The sequence below is a fragment of the Platalea leucorodia genome, assembly GCF_965183815.1.
Source record: "Platalea leucorodia genome assembly, chromosome: 6".
Classification (NCBI taxonomy): Eukaryota; Metazoa; Chordata; class Aves; order Pelecaniformes; family Threskiornithidae; genus Platalea; species Platalea leucorodia.
The window spans coordinates 6,121,884-6,144,171 of NC_138828.1; the positions used below are offsets into that span (position 1 = coordinate 6,121,884).

General features: G+C 37.7%; 2 protein-coding genes across 4 annotated transcripts in view; one reads left to right on the plus strand and one right to left on the minus strand.

The window, feature by feature from the left end:
• USP53 (ubiquitin specific peptidase 53) overlaps positions 1-12,640 on the plus strand; it is a 41,081-nt gene extending 28,441 nt beyond the window's left edge. For 2 of the 3 annotated variants that reach the window (XM_082316551.1, XM_082316549.1), the window contains 2 exons: positions 7,930-8,029; positions 8,844-12,640. In XM_082316551.1, the coding sequence (XP_082172677.1) occupies positions 7,930-8,029; positions 8,844-9,828 (1,085 nt within the window). In that variant the 3' untranslated portion in view covers positions 9,829-12,640. The remainder of the gene's footprint in view (positions 1-7,929; positions 8,030-8,843) is intronic. The other variant, XM_082316550.1, reaches the window with a different exon arrangement.
• Positions 12,641-19,484: 6,844 nt separating this feature from the next.
• On the minus strand, positions 19,485-22,116 carry FABP2 (fatty acid binding protein 2; the record flags this gene model as incomplete). The annotated part of the gene is made up of 4 exons (XM_082316180.1): positions 19,485-19,535; positions 20,509-20,616; positions 21,197-21,369; positions 22,050-22,116. 4 exons carry the CDS (start codon positions 22,114-22,116, stop codon positions 19,485-19,487), a joined length of 399 nt encoding a protein of 132 aa, XP_082172306.1.
• Between the last annotated feature and the right edge of the window lie 172 nt (positions 22,117-22,288).

Genomic DNA, 22,288 nt, shown 5'->3' on the forward strand with positions numbered 1-22,288 from the left:
TTTAACTTGTATAGAGAATAAGAAGTTTTCTAAAAATAATTTAGATGTACCAAATTTTTAATAGTAACTTACTAATATCATACAAGAGATGGACAGACTTCTGATTAGCCTTTTGTACTTTGTAATTTTGCTGCATAACTTAATGTCATGATATTTCATAAAATTGAAAAATGTATATACAGTTTATTATTGCTTTTTTTTCTTTTTTACAAGCCATAATGAAATATTTCAAAGTTAGACAATTTGTGTATCAGATTGGCTGTATTTAGGTGGATTAGAAGAAAATTGGCATGGAATTTGTGGCTGTTCTGGCCATGACGTTAGGGTTTTTTTATATACTTCTTTCAGTAGAGAGCTCTTGCTGACTCACCATAGCCTGTGTACTCTGTCTTTTTAAAATGGCAAAAGAAATCTGTTTTGTGGGTTTTTTTCCTCCACAGTGAATTCCAAGTTTTGTTCTTGTTCACGTTTTTGACCTTTTCAGTGAGTTAAGACTGGATAAAGACGGAAAGTGTTCATATGCCTTCTTGGTACATTTTGATGGAAATGCGATGGAGCAGCAGTTCAAGAACAGTATCATTTTTTTCAGGGGCATTTTAAAGCATTCTGTTCCACAAAGCACCTTAATTTATTCAGTTTCTTGGCTTTCTTGTAGAGCAAATATACAGTGTAAATGGATTCCTAGCTATCTGCCATGATATATGGGCTCCCAAAGAGAGAAGCTGGGTTTATTCAGTGCTCCACCATCATGTGAAGAAAATTGTTTGTGTCATGACAGTAGCAGTAGTAGTTCCCTACTTCTGTGCTAGGTCATGAATATGCATGGTGAGAGTTTACCTGATCTTAGCATCTTTCAGACAGCAGTGGCAGTGCTCAGGTCTGTGCTGAGTCATGTAAAAGCATGACATGTCTCCTGAATGGTTGTTTCACAGGCTAGGTGATTTTTTTTTTTTTTTTTTTTTTGTAGCACCTGGATCTATTTTAAATATGGTATTTTGGTGTGGAAAATGTAAGTATCATTTTGGGAGGCCACAGCTTCTTTATAAATTGTTAGATAGTTAGGATACAATGATTCTTCTTGCCACAGTCATCCTCTCCTGGTGGGTTTTGTTAAAAGCATTTTCTTTATAGGTTGTTAGAACAGTATGTCCTTCCTCGTGCATGTCATATACCACTGCCTCCTCAGGAAGCAGCCTATGCGTAACTGCTTCTGGCTGGTGTAGGTTCTCTGTACAAGAACCGAAAACACTGTTTTTCACTAGTATCAGTGATTTTACCAAGGCCTGTAGTGACATGGCAAGGGCCAACGGTTTTAAACTGAAAAAGGGTAGATTTAGATTGGACATAAGGAAGGAATTTCTTACGATGAGGTGGTGAGGCGCTGGAACAGGTTGCACAGAGAAGCTGTGAATTCCCCATCATTGAAAGTGTTCAGGGCCAGGTTGGATGGGGCTTTGAGCAGCCTGGCCTAGTGAAAGATGTCCCTGCCCGTGGCAGGGGGGTTGGACTTGGATGATCTTTAAAGGTCCCTTCCAACCCAAACCATTCCATCATTCAATGATTCTGTGATTTTTGGATGACCCGATGCTGGCATAAAACATGCAGTGTAATTCATTTTCACTGGCCTTAATTAGTACTTTCTTTTTAATCCAATGGAAATGATTAAATGTAAATTTTCATTTCTGTTGCTTATATTCTTCTTTGAGAACATATTTCTCAGTTTTATTTTTAGCAAGTGTACATGTTCCTTTGTTCCTTCCCTGCCCCCCCCCCCCCCAAAAAAAAAAAAAAAGAAAAACCATGGTAATTTTGTTCACTCTGTGTGTTTTCTCCAAAAGCATTTCCATGAGCTTTCTTGGTGGATACTAAGGAAGATTTTTTTTTTTTTTTTTTAAATGTCTGGGTGGACTGTGGCACCATTTGTTTTCCTTCAAGATATGAAGCAATATCAGGAAGAAACACTTGTAATAAGGAAATCTACTTCCTTTTACATACTAAGATGTCTGTTGGGTTTTTATAAAGTTGATAAATGCCTTGGTATATAAATATTATAGGTCAGCATGAGGCCAGCCAAAATCATTATCTACTGTTGCTGGAACAATGGAACGGTGCTTGTACAAAGAGGTGCAATAAATATTAAGCCACTTCCCCAGGAAATGCTTGATTTTTATAGATATCATATTTCTTTTCAAATAATGTATAGTATAGTTTCTTCTAAGACTTAAATTGGGGGGGGGGGGGGGGAGTTTGCCATACAACTTTTATCTTTTCTGTCATTATTCCAATTTATTTTTTGGTTGTAGAAAGAGAACTAATTTGGTGTTTGTTTATTTTGACAACAAAAAAAACAAACCCAAAATTGATGTTGCATGAAAGGCAAAGATCTGTTTTTGCATGGCATTTATTCTGCTTTAGTTCTGTACTATACTATACTTATCATACCAGTGGGGAAAAAACACACTTGGATAGCAAAAAAAAAAAATCACACCAGTGAAAAAATACATAAAGGATTCTGTTGGAATGAAAAACAGGTGGGTTCAAACAATGTTCAAGCTTAGTAATGAGTACTCTCTGGAGAGAACCATGCACTGTGCTTCAGCATACTTAAAGCTTTCAACATGCATTGTACATTTTCTTTAAAATAGTGTAGTGATTCCAGGTGATCCTTAGAGTTATCGTAAAACATTGACGATAAGATCCCATCTATTCAGTTATTCCAATTCAGTAACTAACTTTTGAATAGTTTAATAACAAAAATATATGTTTTCTAAATCAAATGTGAAGTTCTCATATGTGTGCGTGTTTTGGAAAATAATACTTTTAGTGGAAGTGATTAAGGGACTGAAAAGATACCTGAAGAATTTGATCATTTCACATGTATGTGTGGCTAAAGATTTTTTTAGACTCAAGTTTTTTGGTTGTCTAAAAAGTGTGTCGGGGTGCCTTTAGCAAGGACAATAGTAGTCATTTACAGGTATCAGTTGTATTACCTTATGTTATCTCTCTGAATATTATGAACAAGACATGGATTGGTAGGTGAATACCAAACAGACTCCTAGAAAATAGTGCTTTAAGAGAGAAATGCCCAGTCCTTTCTGAGAGAGGAATGGAATGTAAGAAATCTTTGTTAGCCTCTCATGGCAACTTGAAAAAATGTCTTTGGGTGGGTTTTTTTGTGTGGAAAACTTCTTATGGAAATAATGTTGGGCTTCTAATTATGCCTACCATTTGTATAACTGCTTTACCAGTTCCTCATTTTTAACTGGAGCTGAATAAGGCTACTGTTCAGCAGTTGAGGAATTCTGTCCCTGACTTACAAAAATAAACTTATTGTTAGAGCATTATAAAGATAGTAACATTGGATCACACAGTGGTTATGCAGATCAAAAGGCTGCTTGTTTCACTGGTAGTAAGCAGTAGAGAACTTTAGTGCTGAAGCAAATGTCCCACAAGGCCAATGTCCCTAATTTGTGTGATCAAATTTTGGCAGGAAAACATAGGTATTAAGTAAGCAGATATAGTATCCTTAATTTATATTAATGAGTTAGTGTTTATGAGGTTTGAACTTGATGAACTGTGGAGGCTAGTGTTTTTGTTTATATAGAACATGTGACATGAACAGTGTGAGGACAAAATTTCCAACCTCACATTCTTCAAGTTGAAGAAAGATGACTATAATTCTTGGAAGTTGGAAAGGGCTGTAAAACTTTTTCAATGGATTTTCAGAGCAGTCCGTGTGCTAGCTACTGATAATAATTTTCAAACATAAAGGGGTTTTAGTGGCTTTCATGACAACCCTCCCCAATTCCTAAGGCACAGATGTCTTCATGCAATTGCCACTCCTGACAATTTCAATAAAAGGCATTACTGTTGGGGGGGGGGGGGGGGGTGGCGGAAAGAATGAAATCCTAGAAGCCCTGCTTTCTAGATTCCTCCCTTCCCGCCCCCTCCCCAAAGCTCAGAGCACTTCATTCTTGAACTAACCTGTCAGTAGAATAAGCAGCATGATTAAAATTGGCCAAGTGCTTGATGGCCTCCTATTTAAGATGCAGTATTAAAAGCTGCCCATTCAGTGATCTCAAAAAAGGGTGTACTTGGAATCAATGCCTTAAATTAATAATTGCTTCCCTTTGAAAATAAATGTAAAGCAGTGTTTGTAATATTACAAATCCAGAGGTTTTCCCATTAATAATTATTCAGTTCAATAGCATGAGACAACTCCAACTGAAATCTAGAATCATTTTCAAGCTCTGGTGAGTATGTAAAGAATCCAAGTTGCCTTTGTTTTTTTTTTCACTTCAGAAAACCCCACAAACAAAACATAATTCTGAAAAAGAAAACTCATCTTCTTAGGAAAACCATACATTTATAGTAATAATTTCAAATATGGATCTATACTTAAGAAAATCCAGTTGTTAACCTTATGGTCAATATGTATGACTGTTGTGTTTGAAGAACTGAATAGTGAATTAAAGCGTGCAGCTACTTAATATACTTAACATGAAACAGAAACAAATAAATGCTTTTCTGGAGTGTCTTTAAATGATAGATTAAAGATTTTGGTTTTAAAAAGAAAAAAACCAAAACCAAACACTAAACTTTCAAGACTTCCAAATGTAGTCAAGCAGCCCATGAAGAATGAAATGTAAAGCACTCTCACGTTTCCAATTCACTTTATTAACATGAGAAGTTTGCAATTTAAAATAGATGATGCAAAGGTTCAGGATTGGGTTTTAAAATGAAGACCTGATAAACTTCTTGAGATGGGCAGATCAGAATGAAGGGTAATAGCTCTGGTTCTCTGTCGACTGTTACTTCACTTTAGAACTTATTTAAACTCTCACACACATGCAAGTATGCACCACCCTATCCCCACAAAAAAAACAGCAGTGGAACTTTATTTTCATTTTTTCCAGATGTTGAAAGCCATAGAAAAAAAAATCCACTAATGAATATATAAGAAATGTTTTGCAACTGAATGTTGCTCCAAAAGGACAGTTTCTTTAGTATAAGGATTTTTTTTCTGAAGATGGTCACTGTTTTTTAAAACTAATACTCTATTTTGGACAAGTTACAATGTTTACCTTCTTGACTGGGACTATGTTGTTGCTCCACATTTCCAAAGCTTCCAGTTAGTCTGTCATTTCAACTGAATACAGAAAAATGCCTGGGTTCAGAGAGAGGAATTCGCCACAGTACTTGTTACAAAAAGTATTACACCTTGTTTTCCTTATTGGCAATTTAAAAAAAAAAAAATCAGGTAATCAAAAGTACGTGAAACACGCAGCTAAAACACATTAGAAGGAAATTAGATGTAATGTGGGTGTCCCCCTGCCCCAACTGGGCTCTGCAGATTTTTTGCAAATGTTCTGTACCTGTAAATGAAGATATTAGAGGAGAACTTCTCTGTCCTACCTGTTGGCTATAGAATGGCTGTTAATCTTTTGAAAATCTAGATTGGCTATTCAAAATAGATGTTCATAAATCTTAAAAGCAGACTGGTTTGTACGTCAGAAAACAGTTACCTTTAATTTATTGGTAAGGATCTTATGACCCATCGATAAGGATGTCAGTTTCCAGCTGAGCACAGTGCTTGTGTGTCCCATATTTAGGTTTGCAAAGAACGTAGAGCCAAAATTCCCAATTGAGTCTGCATCTGGTTTTAACCATGCATGGATATCCTGTCAGCGGAAGAGAAAATAACACATCTATTTTTAAGTTAGCTGGAATTCTGAAGGCACAAACCACCTGATATCGCTGAGCAGCTTTGGCTGAATGTGTGCCGTGGTCACCCCAAGGAAACCGTTTATTAACTTCTGCTGCCACCTCCTGACCGATTTGTAGTACTGCCTCTGGGAAGGGCTGAACGTGCTAAATTCCTTAGCGGTTTGGCTTGGAGTTAAAATAAAAAAATTAAAATCCGTAATCTTCATATCAGGCGATTTGGGGAATTAAATAACAGTTGTATGGGCGATTTATTTGCGATTTTTAAGTAGATGTGCTCTTTTATAAAAGTCGATATATTCAATGTCTTAAAGTTAAAAACTCTACCTTCAGACACTGTTATCAGGCAAATTATTTAACTCATTCATTCCTAGAACTGTATCCTGACGTTGGGACTGAGATTAAATACTGAATTGGAAATATTCACAGGAGATAATGTGTCAGAGCCTGTGCGCTTTTTTTTTTTTTTTTTTTCAGTAAAGTGATTTACAGTTCATTAAAATCTGTAGCAGAATGAAATGTTTTCTGTTTGAAATATCACCTCAGTGTTAGCTAGCTCTGATGCCATGGCCCACTGGAGCAGTTTTGAACTTTCTTTCAGGTTAATTACTTGTCCCTTGCCAGTGTCCACACGGGCTCATTCAGCAACAATATTTTCCCAAAAGTATTCTTTCTAAGGTTGTAGTATTGTTTATCGTGCTGGAATAGCAAGATTTTTTTTTTAATTAATTTTTTTGTCATCTCAAGGCTCGAAGGGAAGCCATATGAGGGCTTTGTCTCTTGTGCTATATGCCATTTTAGCCTCTACAACCTGTGTTCTTTGTCAAAGATTCAGTGTACTTAGTCTTTCGTCAATTAAAGATGGGGCAGATATTGACCCTCAAAACAAATATCACTCAACAGCATCACCCAAAGTTTTTAGTTTAGTTCTTTTCTGTTGTTTGGTTTTTGACTCATATGTTTACAAGTCAAAAGTTCCAAAACTTCATTTAAACTTGAGGAAATAACAAGTGAATAAAAAATATTTTATCTTGGTAAGATTACATCATTTAAGAACAGATACAAAATTTTTGTAGCTTTTGTTGATGGAAGTATAGAACAGCCTGTGTTATCCCATTGGAAATTGTCGAAGTACTGTCTACTGAACAGAAGATTATTTTTCTAGAAATCAGGCAATGTATGCCACCTTTTTTGAACTTAATTCCTGTTTTTCTGAAATAGGTGTAGTAGTTATATGAATCTAGTCTATATATACACAAAATAAGGCTTTCTTTGAATGGCTTCAGAGCAGGTGACTGATTATAATGGGCCAATCATTGCATTAGGAAGACTTGTAATATCTATGTCTAAACAAATAGACTGTTGCTTGTCACTTGCCAAGAGAGTGTTTTATTCTATGTGGCATTGACATGGATACTTCAATGCTTCCTTTATTTACTGTTAACTAGGAGCTGCGTTGTTCAGAAATTGTGTATTTTTAGAGAATGATTCTTTGCTTTTGCCTGTGAATAAAAGGAGCTTCTAGAGTGCGAGTGTAGTAGTACTGGCCCAGGCACTCCCATGCTGTGTGTTTAGGGCACGTGACTGAGAGTGCTCTCTGCCTGCTCAGCATCTCTATGAACTGTACAGTTTGCTGTAAGTTTTTAAATCTGTTTCAAAGAATACACAACGCATTTCGAGGGGGGGAAAAAAAAAAAAAACACAACAACAAAAACCTGAAACACACCCCAATCCCTACAGTATTCAGTACAGTATTCAGTCAATTTAAATATTATTTCATGACGTGAAATTTCAGAAATCATAAATAGTTTTTATTTTGTAATTTGAGTGACTTGGGATGTTTGAATAAACATGCTTTTATAAAAAGCTGCTTTTGAAAATATGCTTTTAATTAGATGAAATGTTAAGATGATCTTGAAAACATGTCTATAGGACTTAAAAACTCGGGTAATTACCTATTTTCTGGTAACATTAAAAAAAAAAAAAACCAAACATTTCCTTCAGATTATTTGGAATGAATATAAGGTCTGACCTTCTGTGACAGATTGTCTTCAAAATGGTTATTTTGATCAATGTCGACTCTTGAAAAGAATTAATTGTCCTGTTTTGTTGTGTTTTGTTTGTTTTTGTAACATCTGAGGAATTACAAAGAATGAACTGGACCGTATTTCTGCTTAGTTTGAAATAATGTTTTTCTACCCCCAGACTTGAGGAAAGACCAGATCAATTCAGAAGTTAACCACAGACCTCATATTAATTTCCCGACAGAATTACATGTGCAGGTGCCCAGTCCTCCAGTAAAGAGGTAATTAATACTGGCATTAATTTACTGTGTGATAGTTTGAGAAATACTGAATTCTGTTATATGACAGTAATCAATATTAAGCATGCAAAAGTTAAGGTATTGAATATTTTTGACAGATAATGCCTTTTGTATTTTACATAATGTATAGGGCTAAATGCTCTCTGTCTTTATTTTAATTTTGATGCTGTCAGTGGAACCAAATAGCTTGCATTGCTTTAAACCATCTTATCAGAGCAAAGGGTTTTAATAGTTTTCTGGTTTGATCATATATACTACAATAGGCAGTGATTAACCAATTTGTGGTTAGTGCAATAACCCCATAAAGTTTTGAAAAGTTTGGCTGGAAGGGGAGGAAAAGGTAACTTATGTTTAGAAGCTGTTGTTTCTAATTTGAACTGTAAGTGCTCAGTACCTCCTAAAAATCAAGAATCTAAATACAAATTTAGCACCCAAAAATAACATCTAATATTTGAAAAGTGGATATGTCAGACTGAGTCACAGGGATGCTTAGAAGAGAGCAGAGGTCATGTTTGACATAGTCCTGAATGTTGACGGAATTTATCTTACCTTACAGATATTCAGTCTCGTGCAGAGATTTTTTGGGGCACTTTACATTTCAAATGAAAGAAACCGTGGAGTGATTTAATACGACATTTAATCAAATCTGCTTATGTTAAGCAGATCCCAATTCTCTAGCCAGTTCGAATATTTAAGCAGTGTTACCAATAGGGTCTTTGGAAAAAATCCTTGGGTTATTTGAGCTTTTCCTTATGTTTTTATGGATACTTACATCCTGCGTGTTTTTGTATTTTAGAGCTGAGATGCCTGAGACCAACAGGAAACTTCTCCCATCATCAGCTCTACAGCCAGTTCTTAAAGACATTATTAAGTCAGAATGTAGGAACAAGGCAAACGAACAGATTGCTTCAGAGTGGCTTAAGCCAGAAAAGTTTGAGAAGATGAATGTATCAGGATATTGTGCTGATGGCGTATCCCACCCCTATACAGAAAACATCTGTGGAAGGAAGCTGATCAGTAATGACTTTCACTCCTCTTCCCAGCCGCAGTCTCATCACGCAAGAACATTTGGTCCCAAGGTGGGGTTGTCGCCTTGTGTGCCACAGAAGCTCTCAGAAAGGCCCATGGTGCTTCCCCCTCCTGGTGAGCGTGCTGGGCACCCGCTCCGAAGGGCAGATGCTCTTTGGGTGCCTGAAGCAGTGTACCAGAATCTTCCTCCCCCTTTACCGCCGAAGAAATATGCTCTGAATACTTTGCCAGGATCAGAAGATAACTTGGCAGCTGACGTAAAATCGACAGAAGTGTTGCAAAATAATCCGCTAAGGCAAACAGGTACACCTTTAAAATCTGCATCAGAAGCAAGTGTATTTACAAATGAACAAAGGCTTAAAGAGCCGTTTCAAGGGAATGAACTGTTTGTTCATAAACCGGATTCTCCACCTCGCTTATCAGTTAATGACTTTTGGACTGTGTCTGAAAACTTTTTAAAGAAAGGATCTCGTCATACAGGACCAAGTGCTGGCTATATGGATGGAAACGATAGCGTATCCCTAACAACTTATTTTTCAGTAGATAGTTGTATGACTGACACATACAGGATGAAATACCATCAGAGACCCAGGCTGTATTTTACAGATAGTGGCAGCTTTCACAAAGAAAGGCATCCTCCATCAGCTGGAGTAGAGCTGAATGCTACATACCATACTACTCTTGAGCCCAGGCATCCCACATCTGAGCAAAGGTACGAGGCAAATGTAGAAGGCATACATTGCAGTAGATAGATCCAGATTTTTTTTTTTTTTTTTTAAGAATCTGACTTCTGCATTTCATGTAGCCTGTAAATGGGCACAAACCTTGAGTCTCTGTTTGTGTGATAACTAGGTACCCAGTTGACTGTCCTTTGCTTAGGAGTTATGACTGTTCAAATGAATATGCAAATAGAGGTGAACAGAGGAGAAGAGGTGCTAAACTTCTGGTTCTTTGATTTGTTACTCTAGTTGCCTTAATGCTTACCTCTGTTACTCAGCTTGTCTTCTACAGTTTTTATTAAAAATGGTCCCTTTGGGTGTATACATTTTACAGCAGTGGGATCAATTAGATGTTACTAATTTTGTAAGAAGATTTAATTGGTTGCAGTTTTAAAAGTGTTCCTTCAGACTGTGGTCACTACATACTTAGACTAACAAAAGGGATAAACGTATTACCATATATAATGCAGTAAAAGTAGTTACAATAGAACAGTATTTATCCTGATAGCTAGCAGGATGTGACATGGCTTTTTTTCAACTGTCTTCTCTGAGAGTCTGTGCTTTCACAAACCTTCAAGTGTCTTTAATACAAGTTTACCCAGAGAATTTCTAACTTTTTATTTGAAAAGCCTTAATAATAATAATTCTTTAAAAACGGTTCTGGTTTGCAAGTGTTAAATAAGATTTTCAAAGGGAATTCAAGTAAACTGCAGTAACAGACTGTCCTATTAATATACCTGCTCTATGTTAGTGTACATTTTTAAACATACTTAGCAGATTTGTTCACCCTGTAAGCTATATACTTTTAACTTATTAAAATTAAATTTAACCACATAAGCTACAAACCGATATAGCAGAATAGGATGTTAATTTTAAAATACAGAGTTATCATGCAACTATGGAAGATTAATTTTGTAAGGTTTTATTTACTACTTATGTTCAGTTCTGATTTATTCTACAATTGCATGCAAATTCAATGCTGCTATTTATTGAACTTCCTATCTTTTTTCAGCTTGACATTTTGAGCAATGTTTAATGGGGATCAGACATTTGATTTTACTGACAACATTTTTTTCCTGTTCGGAGCAGTCCTACGCATGGATACGTTCTATATTAGCAGATCAGGCTGACTGAACCTGCAGCCATTCAGACTGCAGTGGCTGAGTGAGTATGAAAAGAAGAGGTTCCCCTCTTTCTCTGCTCTAGCACTCTGCCCTGCAGTTTTGGCATTTACCGTGTCGTTTGTTAATCTGACTTATTTCAGTAACAAAGAGGAGGATTTATTTGGCTTCTATTTGGTTAGTGAAATCAGTGTACAGAACTAACTATAGTGAGTGCTGAGGCCAAGCACATGGCCTAGTGAGGGCTGGGGAGGAAGGAAGGGTGAACAGGATTTCGCCCTTGTGGCAGCCCTGAGTGTTTGAAATGACCCACCATGTCTTGTGGGGTCAGAGGCAGGGGCTTAGAGTTCTGTTTCAGTCTTACCGTAACACTGAACGATGTATAATTTAGAATTAATGTCAGCAAAGCCGGACACAATCCAAAAAGGCTAAATTTTGCCATTACTCATATTAGAGTGTTAACTTGGGGTGCTGCTGATTAAACATCAATGCCTTTTAGTTATGAAAATAATGCAAGGTTAAATATGCATAATAAACTCTTGCTTATAACTTGCACTGTTAGTCAGAAAGGTTTTTTTATGTTTAGAAACCTTATGTGAGTTTTAGTGCTTCAACCAAATGTTGGCAATTGTTCAGCACAATTATCCAAGGTATACATTTAAACAGTAGCTTTGGTTATTCTGTGTCAAGGTCAGTTTTTTTTAACTACATGTAACTTACAGTAGAACTGGAACATGATATATGCAACAAACCCGGTATCTCAGATTAATCTTATTTCTACCTTCTTGATCAAAATTTGTTGTAGCACTTGGAAAAAATTAAATTCTAGAATTTGTAGTGCAAAAAATTATGCATGTTTAGGTATGGCTGCTGGTAAACAGCAACTTAAAAAAATTACCCTTTTGTAAGAAAATCAGTTGAATACAGAAGAACCACCCTGAAGATGTAAGAACTTGGAAGATTCCTAATTGTAATATTTTTGAGAGAGATTTCAGAACCTGTAAATTAAACTTTTCTAGTTCGTCGAGCGATGTTACATAATATACATAGCCAGTTAAGTGAAACTGTCTTCTAATACTTGTGTAAAGATGAAATATTGGAATTTGTAAATAATGTATAATTTGTAAAATGTTTTGCAAAAATCTTGTATTTGAAATGACAGTATTTTTATGTATGAATAGCACAGCAACAACTGTGAATGATGTTAGAACACTTATTTTTAAACATGCATAGCAATGTTCGTACTTCTGTACAACGAGCAATATGAATGCTTATTACTGATACCAATGAATTTGGCTTCCAGTAAGCACAACTGGTAAACTTATTTTTAAAGTAGCGGCAGTAATTTGGATGTACTTCGGTCTCCTTGCTTTGCTTGAAACAATCTTACCAGACACCTTTCTACGTGACCCATGTTTACCAGGTATTTAATTATAGTAAACAGACAGCTAATCGAGGCACCTTTGGTTTTGTATTTGACTCTGCACTCCATGTATGTATGTACGTAATAGTTGCTAACTAATATGTGATAACTTGTTTTAACTTACCTAGGGTGCCTATTTATTTTTTTTATAAATGTCCCCTTCTGGCTATAGATTTGTATAAGAGCCTAGACAATTTTTGTAACAGTAAAGACATGAACAAGTCTTGTAATTAATATATTTTTCAGTCTTTAGAATTATTTTCTTGCAAAGTTCTACTTGTTTAAAATATCAGATCAAAAATGAAAATATCTTTGTCTTCTGTTTTTATTCTACTCCACATTTTTCTAAGGAAAAAAAAAAGTTGGCTTTCCAGAACTACATTTTTAAACAGTGACAGACAATACTGCTACTAATGGTTGAAAGTTTTGCAGAGATGGTGGTTCAGTACCTTTTTTGAATAGTAAAATTCATCTTCTGAAGTATTTGTGTATAAAGCTCTTAAATCTATTTAGCTTTCTAAATACCTATGAAATGCATAAAGCAATTTTAATACCATAATCCCACAGACTTGGTGACAACTAATTGATTAGTTACACAAGCTGTCTTTCTACTTTTCTACCTTTACTCTATTAGGGATAAGTGAAATTTGCCTTGATGTATGTATTCACTTGCTCCAGGAGCGTATGAAATAGCTTGAGCCCAATGCATCACAAGCCTGTGCTTTGTTAGCTTTGTTTTCTGAGGTAAATAAAACCTTGTATGTCAGATCTGGCTGAAGAGGAAAATGAAATTACTAGAAGATACCTTGAAATTTCTTTTAACTTTCTGAAGGCTATTAAGACTAATTTTCACCTGTCTTCCTTACCAAAAGAGAAATAGAGCAACATTACAGTGCTTCCCCAATAAGTTGTTTCCTTGAGATTTCCCTGGTGAAATCATGTTAGAGGGGAAAAAAAAAAAGAGGGGAGTAGTGAACTTCTCTTTAATAGCTTCACCTGAAAAACTGGAAACTCCATTTTTCTATTTGTGAGAATGCAATCACAGTTCAGCGCTCTTCTGCACCATGAGTCAAGAACTCTGAAACCGCTGACTTATTTTGTAGGTACCAGCAGCCAAGATCGTAATTGCTATCAGGTAAAGGCATCTCAGTTCTTAAAGCATGGGTCTGATACATAAAGAAAACCACTCTCAATGGAAGAGTTGTCTTCAACACTGAAAGGAAAATAAAGGGAAAGAGAACATATGCCCACTTTTGCATCCCGAATCCTATTTAACCTGATAATAGCCTGTTTTCATTTAATGTGTTAGAAGACACTGAAACACTCTACACGTCAAAGTCTCTTGACATCCAGTTATTTTATTATATTTATTCCTGAAAAGAACCCAATAACCATGAATTGCACTTCTCAGAATTAGAAACTAGTACTCACAAGGGAAAAATACTCAAGAAAACGGAACCACCTTCATCCATAATTGAAGACTGTCTTCCCCAAAACCTGATCAGGTTAAAAAGCCTACTCCAGGTACTTAGCTTCCTTTCCTTTCTCCTGAGAGTGCAAAAGACTCCTTGATTTAACACTGTTTTGAAAGTCTCCCTATAGCGAGAGGAAATTTTGATGGCCATGTGGAAGCTGAAACCTATTACTTACCTATTACTGTCTACTTACAGTCATCCCTGGAAGGTACATGGAAGAGGGTACTTAACATGTAACCTGCCAGCTACTCAAGAAGGCTGTTCTTGTAAGCTTGCTCCTTCACTGTTCATAGCAAGGAAATCGGAACGTGTTTTATCTTCATCATCAAGCGAGGACAGTAGGCTGCTACTGCTGTTAAACACTGGCATGTTTCAGAAGGCACAGTAACTGCTGACGCTAGAATTTCATGCATGCTGTGGTATAAAGAGAAAGGTATAATACAAAACCAAACAGTCAAACCCTTACTTTTGGAAGTAAAACAGCTGGGTAAGCTTCATCTATTGAGGGAAAAGGTCTGAGTTACAACTTCAGTCTCTGTAAGAGCTGGATTTTATTCTCAGCCACTCCACAGTCCGTCCTTTCAGTTGGTTTTATTCAAACAGTACATATTGTCATTTCTGCTTAACAAACCTTTAGGCACTAATTACAAAAGCACAGTCAAGCTCTCTTACATGACCTTTAAGGCACAGTTTAGAACACAGAAACAGGACACAGGTAAAAACCTGAACGGTGATACTTGTGATATAGCCAGAGATATATTATGATATAGTGTATATATCTGCCTCTTGCACTCAGATGCAAGTGGAGTCATGTTCCCAGTTGTTTATACTGCACAAATGGTCCTCCTCTTCCACTGCTTGTTTTCATAAGGTGCATCGTGTGATTAGATAGTGGCTCTACAGAGAACAGAAAAAGCTTGGTTACTTTTGCAGTGCTGTATGATCATTTGGAAGATAGAGCAAACATGAAAAAAAGTGCTAAGCATACTTTCTGATCCTGTATTTTCTGTTAAGAAAAAAAAAAAAAAAACAAACAAGCTGCTGGTTGTTTGGAATTAGCTTTACATTTCTTCGGAGGTATTTGTGCTTTTCCAGGCCTTTTGAGGCTTTTGCAGGCAAGGAACGCCAAAGCTCCTCCCAGCTGCCTGCTCCCCTGCCAGGAGCCGTAGCTCGGGCACCCCAGCCAGGCGCGGGCCGTCCGGCTGCCGACAGCAGGAGCTCCCCTCCCTCCGGTCACCCCCAGGCCGCCCGCCGCCCCTTCTCCCTCCCGCAGCCGGTGCCGCGGCGCAAGCGCCTCCTCGCCACTGCTCGCCCAAGCCCGCACAGGCCCGGGAACGCCTCGCCCCGGCGGCGGCTGACCTGGGCCCGGCGCCCTCACGGCAGCAGGTAGATAAACACGAAGAGCGCCAGGTCGAAGAGGATGAAGAGCCACAGGTCCAGCCAGTAGGACTGCCCCGACAGCGACCGGCCGCCATCCGCCGCCGCCGCCGCGTCCGGCGGCTCCTGCTGCTGCTCCCGCCGCCGCGCCGCCGCCTCCATCTCCTCAGAGCTCGCAGCGCGGCTCGGGGGCACCCACCGCGCAGGCACCGGCTGCTCTTCCGGGTGGGGAGCCAATGACAGCGGAGCGCACGTACTGCAGCCACGCCCCGCGCCTCGCGCCGCCCTTGCCGCCTCACGTCGCGCCCCGCCCCGCCCCGCTGAGGGAGTTGGCGGTTAGAGGCGGTTCGTGGCCGTTGGTGACCGTTGGCGCGCGAGGGGCGCTCTGCCGCGACCCGGTGGCGGCTGTGGTGTTTTGCCGCCTGTTCCAAGCACGGCTGCGCTCCCTTGCGGCTCTCCTGAGAGGCTGCCGCCACGGTGGCCCCTTTCCCGCTCATTGCTGAGGAGCTAACGGCGATGCCAGGCCGGGCTCGTGTGGTAAAGATGTTGGACAAGGAGGGAGCGTCTGCTTCTCCTGCTGGTGTTGGGAGAGGTGATGCTTGTGGAGGCTCTCTCTGAGCCGGTGACTGACATCTCTGCGATAGTACCTGGGCACTGCAAGTTGCTGCTCCCTACCAGTCCTCAGGGTGCTTGGCCAGGTGAGAGAAAGGTGAGGGGAAAAGCTGGTGGTCAGTCCTGTCACACCATGTTGGCCTTATTCTGTTAAGCTGTGTTGGGACTTGTGTGGAAATAAACATTCACAAGTTCTTCCTGATACGGTTTCTTGGAGAGCAGATGATGCTCTGGAAGAAACTAAAAGACCTTTTGAGAAATCCTGTTGTGAAGAAGTTGAGGAAAATTGAAATTGTTTTAAGATGCGCTCCTATCCTTGAAGGTTAGTTGGAGCTTGTACGCCCTAATGAAACATGGAGAAGTTCATGTAGATAGTGTATATTGTGTGCTTTATTTACACAACATACAGCTGCTTAAGAAATTAAATTAAGCTGCACAACTTAATGCCATGCCCATAGCTGGGAGGTACTACCCTCAGACCAGCTAGTGCACTCAGTATTGAAAGGAGTGCAATTATTTTCGTTGTGTGTAGAAGTGACCAGAAACTTAGGAGTATACTAAACAAAAACTTCCTCATTGTAGCTATTAACCCTTTTTAGCCTCATATTAAGAGAAAAGGCAATACTTGCTGCAGAATGCAGAGCAGGTGTATCTGATCAAACTTCTCATAAGCATACACTTAGAGGTAGCTGTTTTCCTTAATAAGTTCTATCATTAGAAATAAGGATGAACTCGAATGTGTTTTTATATAGCAAATATCGGTTAAGCATATGTGTGTTAGGTGAAGTACATTAGAGATTTTGGGGGGAAACAATGATAATGCTTCCCCTTAAAGTCTTGTATCCATCGGTATTGCCTCATTTGAGCAAAAGGAACTGTGGATTGTAGGTTTGCCCAAAGCAAACGATTTCCGATTCGGTTGCAAAGTAATGTAATTGTGAAATTCCTGCCTAGGAGACAAAAGTCTCCTAGTCAAATTTATTAGGCTATCGTATTCACATTCTAATATAATGATCTTATTTGTTAGTTTACCAAAGCTGTACCACTCTCCTTTAATTGATGATCCACATCCCTTTAATTAATGATCTTATCTCAAGTATTAGAGACTGAGTCTTTAAAGACTTTTCCTTATTTTTAAAGTAGAGCTGCTGACTACATCTGTCTTCTGCAGTATTTGGAGTTGTTAAATACTTTTGAGCTCTCATTTTTTTTTTTAATAAATAATTATCAGATTACTTTTCAGTTTGTGGCCCTGTATGTAATCCAGAATTAAGTAAAATAATTTCTCAAACACTTGAAAAAAAATACCCTAGTGATTATTGTAGCCAATCAATCAAACAAATCTGGTAACCTAGGTCAAAATAACTATGAATCAGGCGTTGATACCAGGCGTGGGCTAGAGTTCGACTTTCTGCACTAGAAGGGTGCAAGACTTTTTAAAGCATCAGCATGCTCAGGGAAGAAAGAGAGAACACATTCAGAAACTTAATACAGCTTTCACTCCAGCCAGTGAAGTCTCTAAATGAATAAAATGGCATTCTCCAATTTCCTGAAACCTTTGACATGTAATTGTTAATATATTTCTATGCAATTTAGAAGCAGTAATGACATGCAGCTGATAATGAAGGTCAAACTCTATAACAGAACTTCTATGGTTAGGGCTTCTGTCTTATAGTTTAGTCTGCTTTTTCAGTGTGTATAGCTTAACTGAAAGAATCTGTTGGATAGCTTATTGCAAGCCATTATTCTTTTATCCCTCTCTCTTTTAAAGGCTTTAGCCTTTAGAGATAGACAGAATTTTGTAATAGTGTTGTTTCCAGATTTTAGAGTGGTTCTTTTTGTTTGGTGGGGTTTTTTTTTAGTTTTTCATACCTTTGCTTTTCAGTTTTACATCTCTTTGTAATTGAAAATTGAAGGACTGTTTAAAATAGTATTCTCTTCATTGCGATGTATGTGGTATATCTATCCACTGAAAGATGATTATGTAAAAAATATCTACACTGGAAGTTGCATACAAGCAATATCTGGGGGAGGAAATCCAAATTCATAAAGAAGGATGATCTGTCCTACTTTTAATTCGAATACAGTTTGCATCATGAAAGCATTTTGGCAGTAGAGGGAGCTATGAGACGCTGAAGACCACAAAAACACAGGCTAAGAGAAGATTCAGTTATAAAAATAATTGAAGGAAAAAATGTTTGTCTTTTTTATTCGTTTATGGCCAGCAAAAGGACAGTCAAGGAGAGCCAGGAAAACAGGGGATTAAATTTTGCGAGGTATTTTAAAAACCCATTAAAATCATAATGTAAATGTACCTGTTCAGAAATAATATTTGAAATTGGACCTGTAACGGCATGTGAATAAGCACATGGCAGAAGATTATGTAGCTGTTTGCCATCATCAGGGAATTTTGTGACGAAGTGCTGTGAGACTTCACAGATACGGCTGTATTCATATTTTGGGTTAGACCTCAGGGCTGTCCTCGGACCCACATGGTATTGTGACCTTTTAGCAAAGCCTTACGTGTAATCAGTCTCTTTCTAGCTATGTCAGTAGAAGCATGGGTGCAAAAAAGCTCAGAAGCCAAAAAAAGAGCTCGGGGCATATTTTCTGAAGGACAAGAGTGCTGGCAGCACACAGGTTTGTTCTGCGGATGTGTCAGAAAGGGTCCAGGGCTGGGAAGCAGGCTGCCCTGTAGACATGGGGACAGGACTAGATGACCACCAAGAGGCATAGTTAGAGGGACACAGCAGATCTTAACTAGTGCTGACTCTCGAGAGGCAGTTTTACTGCAACCCTTAGGAAATAGCCCAACTCAAGGGAGGTGAGGCTGGGTTGAAAATAGCACCTACAGACTGGACAACATGAGCAGAAAATGGTGCATATTTGTCACCCCTCAGAAACACCAATGTTTGAAGTCAACATAGTCTGAAATCATTCTTTATCTTGTTACAATGCCTTCAATATTTTTATTCATGTCCTGAAACTCACTCAGAGCCTGCTAGTACTCTTCCTGATGCAGAATGATTTGAACCCCTAATAAATTGGAACAACTCAAAATCTGCATGTTTAAAAGCATGGTCATACTTTTAGAAACAAATACAATGAAATTACTTTATGTGAGATATCTGTATATCATCAGTACATGCTTTATATTATTCCAATTTATATGAGCATGGTATCAGTGAGATATCATTTAAGTCCTCCAAGTGAGCTGTATTATCACACCATCTTTATATTTACATAGAATAGTCTTAGAGACTTGGGTGTTGTCAGGTTTCTTTTAGGTTTTGCCATCCTAATTACACAATATTCAATACACAGAGAAACTGTTTATCAGTATAAATATTATGGTAAGGAAACTGCCATTTGAGAAAGAGTGCAAAAAAAAATTTAAGTTCTGCTTATAGAAAATAGTTTCTGCAGCCTTTTACAGTATGGCACTCGGGTAGGACTCAGTACAAATAACATTTTCGCATTTGTATCAAATTGTAATTGGATTTTGTTTATTCAAGGCAAAACAGTAAACATACGGAAGTAGCCCGTGTTTTCAACAGGGCTAAGTAATTGCAGCTTAAGAGGTGCTGTGAGGGCATAAAATGAAAAAAAAGCAGAGGATGTGTAGAAAATTGGTCTTTTTTTCATTGGTTTTTGATTCTGGTGCTGTTCTGGATGAAGTGCTTAGCCCCTTTTGAAGATTCTCTTGGCTTCAACTCCTTCATATACGTAGGTCTGTTAAGAAATTAAGAAGAAAAATCAATGGCTGCTATTACAAAGTTTCATGTCACAGATGCTATTGAGAGATGGTCAATAGAGATTTAATTAATTGTGACTGGTACCCACGTGGGGCCTGCCAGCCCCACCTGCAGGCTCTGAGGAAAGGAAGGTAAGGAAAGCAGCCTGTTTTCAATAGGTGTAAGTTCTCTACGCAAACATTTGAACCACCACAGGACAGCTTTTGGGGGCTTCAGAAAAAACCCAAAGTGTTGAAGTGCTGTATTCCCAATACCACTACTTAAGAAGTTTCATCTATACGACTGCTTTTATTAGATGTGTGAAGAAGCACTGAAGGGTTGGACGGTATGTTTTTAATATCTCAAATCTCACACCTGTCCATAAGGTTGTTTTTTTTATTTATTCTTTTAAGAAGCTGACCGGCTAGTGGAGAGGTTCTTAAAGCATTACAGTTCAGCTCAGTTTCTGGCTTTACTGCAGAGCTGTGAAACATTGCCCTTTTTTCTCAAACTTAGCCCTTTGTGCCATCATCCCCTGCCCCAACCCCAAACTTTGTTTTAAAAGGGCAGTTATCAGCCATTGACAGCATTAGCCCGTGGTAAGCTCCTGTGGTAAGGCTTTTACAAGGCAGACACTTGGAAAAGGGCCTTCAGTCAGAACACATCTATATAGCATGTATATCGATCTATCTATCTCTGTATATCTTCTGTATACAGCTTGTATTCACAAGCTTCAAAATGCATTGATAAGATACAGTTCACATGGGTAGAAAAATGTAAAAATCACAGATTGTGAGTTTTATTTTAAAGTTTTAAATTTTGATAGATAGATTACTCGACTTGAGATTTTAAACTAAAGATAAATGAGGTTATTTGGCTTGAAGAAAAAATGTCCTACTTTCAGAACAGCTTTTAAATTTTTTTCAATTTTTTATATTGTAAAGTTGTATGTAAGTGACTGCTTAACTCACCTGAACAAGTTCATCACCTACGATTTCTCTGTATGCTGTGAGTGGTTTTCCGTTATCTTTTCTAGTAAATTTTCCTACAAGTTTATTTCCTTCCATGCTCCAAGAACCCTATAATGGGGAAAAAACCCAAATATTTTGCAATAGATACAACACTGATTTGATTTAAAGACTGCAGGAATGCTTAAAAGTGAGAAGAGATTAAAACAGTATAATAATGCTTTTTTGGACATTGATGGAAAGGCTGTAAAAATGAGATTTTAATAACACCACTAGTTTATTTAATTGCATAATAGTCAAGGTAAATTTTTTTAGTGCTCAGTACACCTTATTTTAATTAATTGTATCAACAGAGAAAAAGTAATTTCTTATAAATACACACTCTGCACTCTAGGTGGTGTATTTGAGTATTATAAGAAGTAAAATTGGAATCATCTGGATTTCATCATGTGAAAATTGCTACATATTCTGCTTTTTGGGCACTCTGTGGAACCCTGAGTTTCATGGTACAGTGTTGAACCGCTAAGACTACCTTGTGTTTTGTATATAAGCTGCAAGCATTCCTGAACAGTCACACTTTAAAAGTAAAATTTAAATTAAAAACTAGGAAGACAAATCATTCATCGTGAAACTGTACTTCATAAAGTCATTATGATATAATAAATATATAATTATATAGAAAGTCTCTTACAGTAAGTTCAGTCCCATCAGCCAGACTGTACTCAAAATTGACTCCCAGAGTGAATTCAATATCTATGGTACGGAAGTTGCTTGATTCTTTGACAGTAAATTTGTCTCCATCTTGTTGAATAGTGATCTTCAGATTATCATGGGCTCCTAACTTTCTTTTCATCACATTAACACCTAGAAAAATCAATTAACATCAATCAGAAAAAAAAAAACACACTAGAGCATTATATTTGTCTCTTTTGAGTGACTTCTGTGGGATTAAGTGAGTTTATTCCAGCATTCTGACCTGATTTTTTATTCTTCTTCATTTTTTATTGAGGCCATATTCACCACTACAGATATAATACAAACCACTATCCAACTGGAATGGTTATGTTTGTATCCATATAACGCAGAGTTTGTACAAAATTTAAGTGTCATGACGTTAAAATGACTTGAATCATGTGTTTCTATAAAATTGAAGAATGATGATTTCCTCCCTGTATAATTTTTAAATTAGTTTAATGTTATCAAAATAATATTCCTGCTATAGAATTGTACTTAAAATTTATCATTCAAATTCTCTGAGCGAGCCTTTTCCTCAGGTCTAGACTTAGAGATTCTTTCCTATGCTGAAATAAATCTGCTGGAACTAGTTAAGTTGCTTAAGATTAACATAAAACCAGAACATTTCTCAGTATCTTTCTCCCCTACCCATGGAATCTTTTGAAAATAAATGCAGTACACTATGCAAGCGCAGAGCAGCAGACAGCAAAAGGACAGGCTAGCCAGGAGGTAGTTCACAGACAGCTCGAGTTTGTATTCAGCCATAGTGGTATTATTCTTGTAGAAGGCATTGGAAAAGTAAGACTTACCCATCGCCTCCATGAACTTTTCATAATTTTCATTTCTGTCGATTTTCCAAGCACCATTGAATGCCATGTTTCTGTCTGTAGGAGGACTGTTCTGAAGAAACAGATCCTTGCAAAGAGAATTTATGTACTGGCTTATCTTGAAAGCAATTTACAGGATGATGTGGCTGACTAAAGCTCAACTGATGCACTGATCATTTCAAGGGGAAGTTTACTGTAGTTTAATCAAATTTCCAATCATG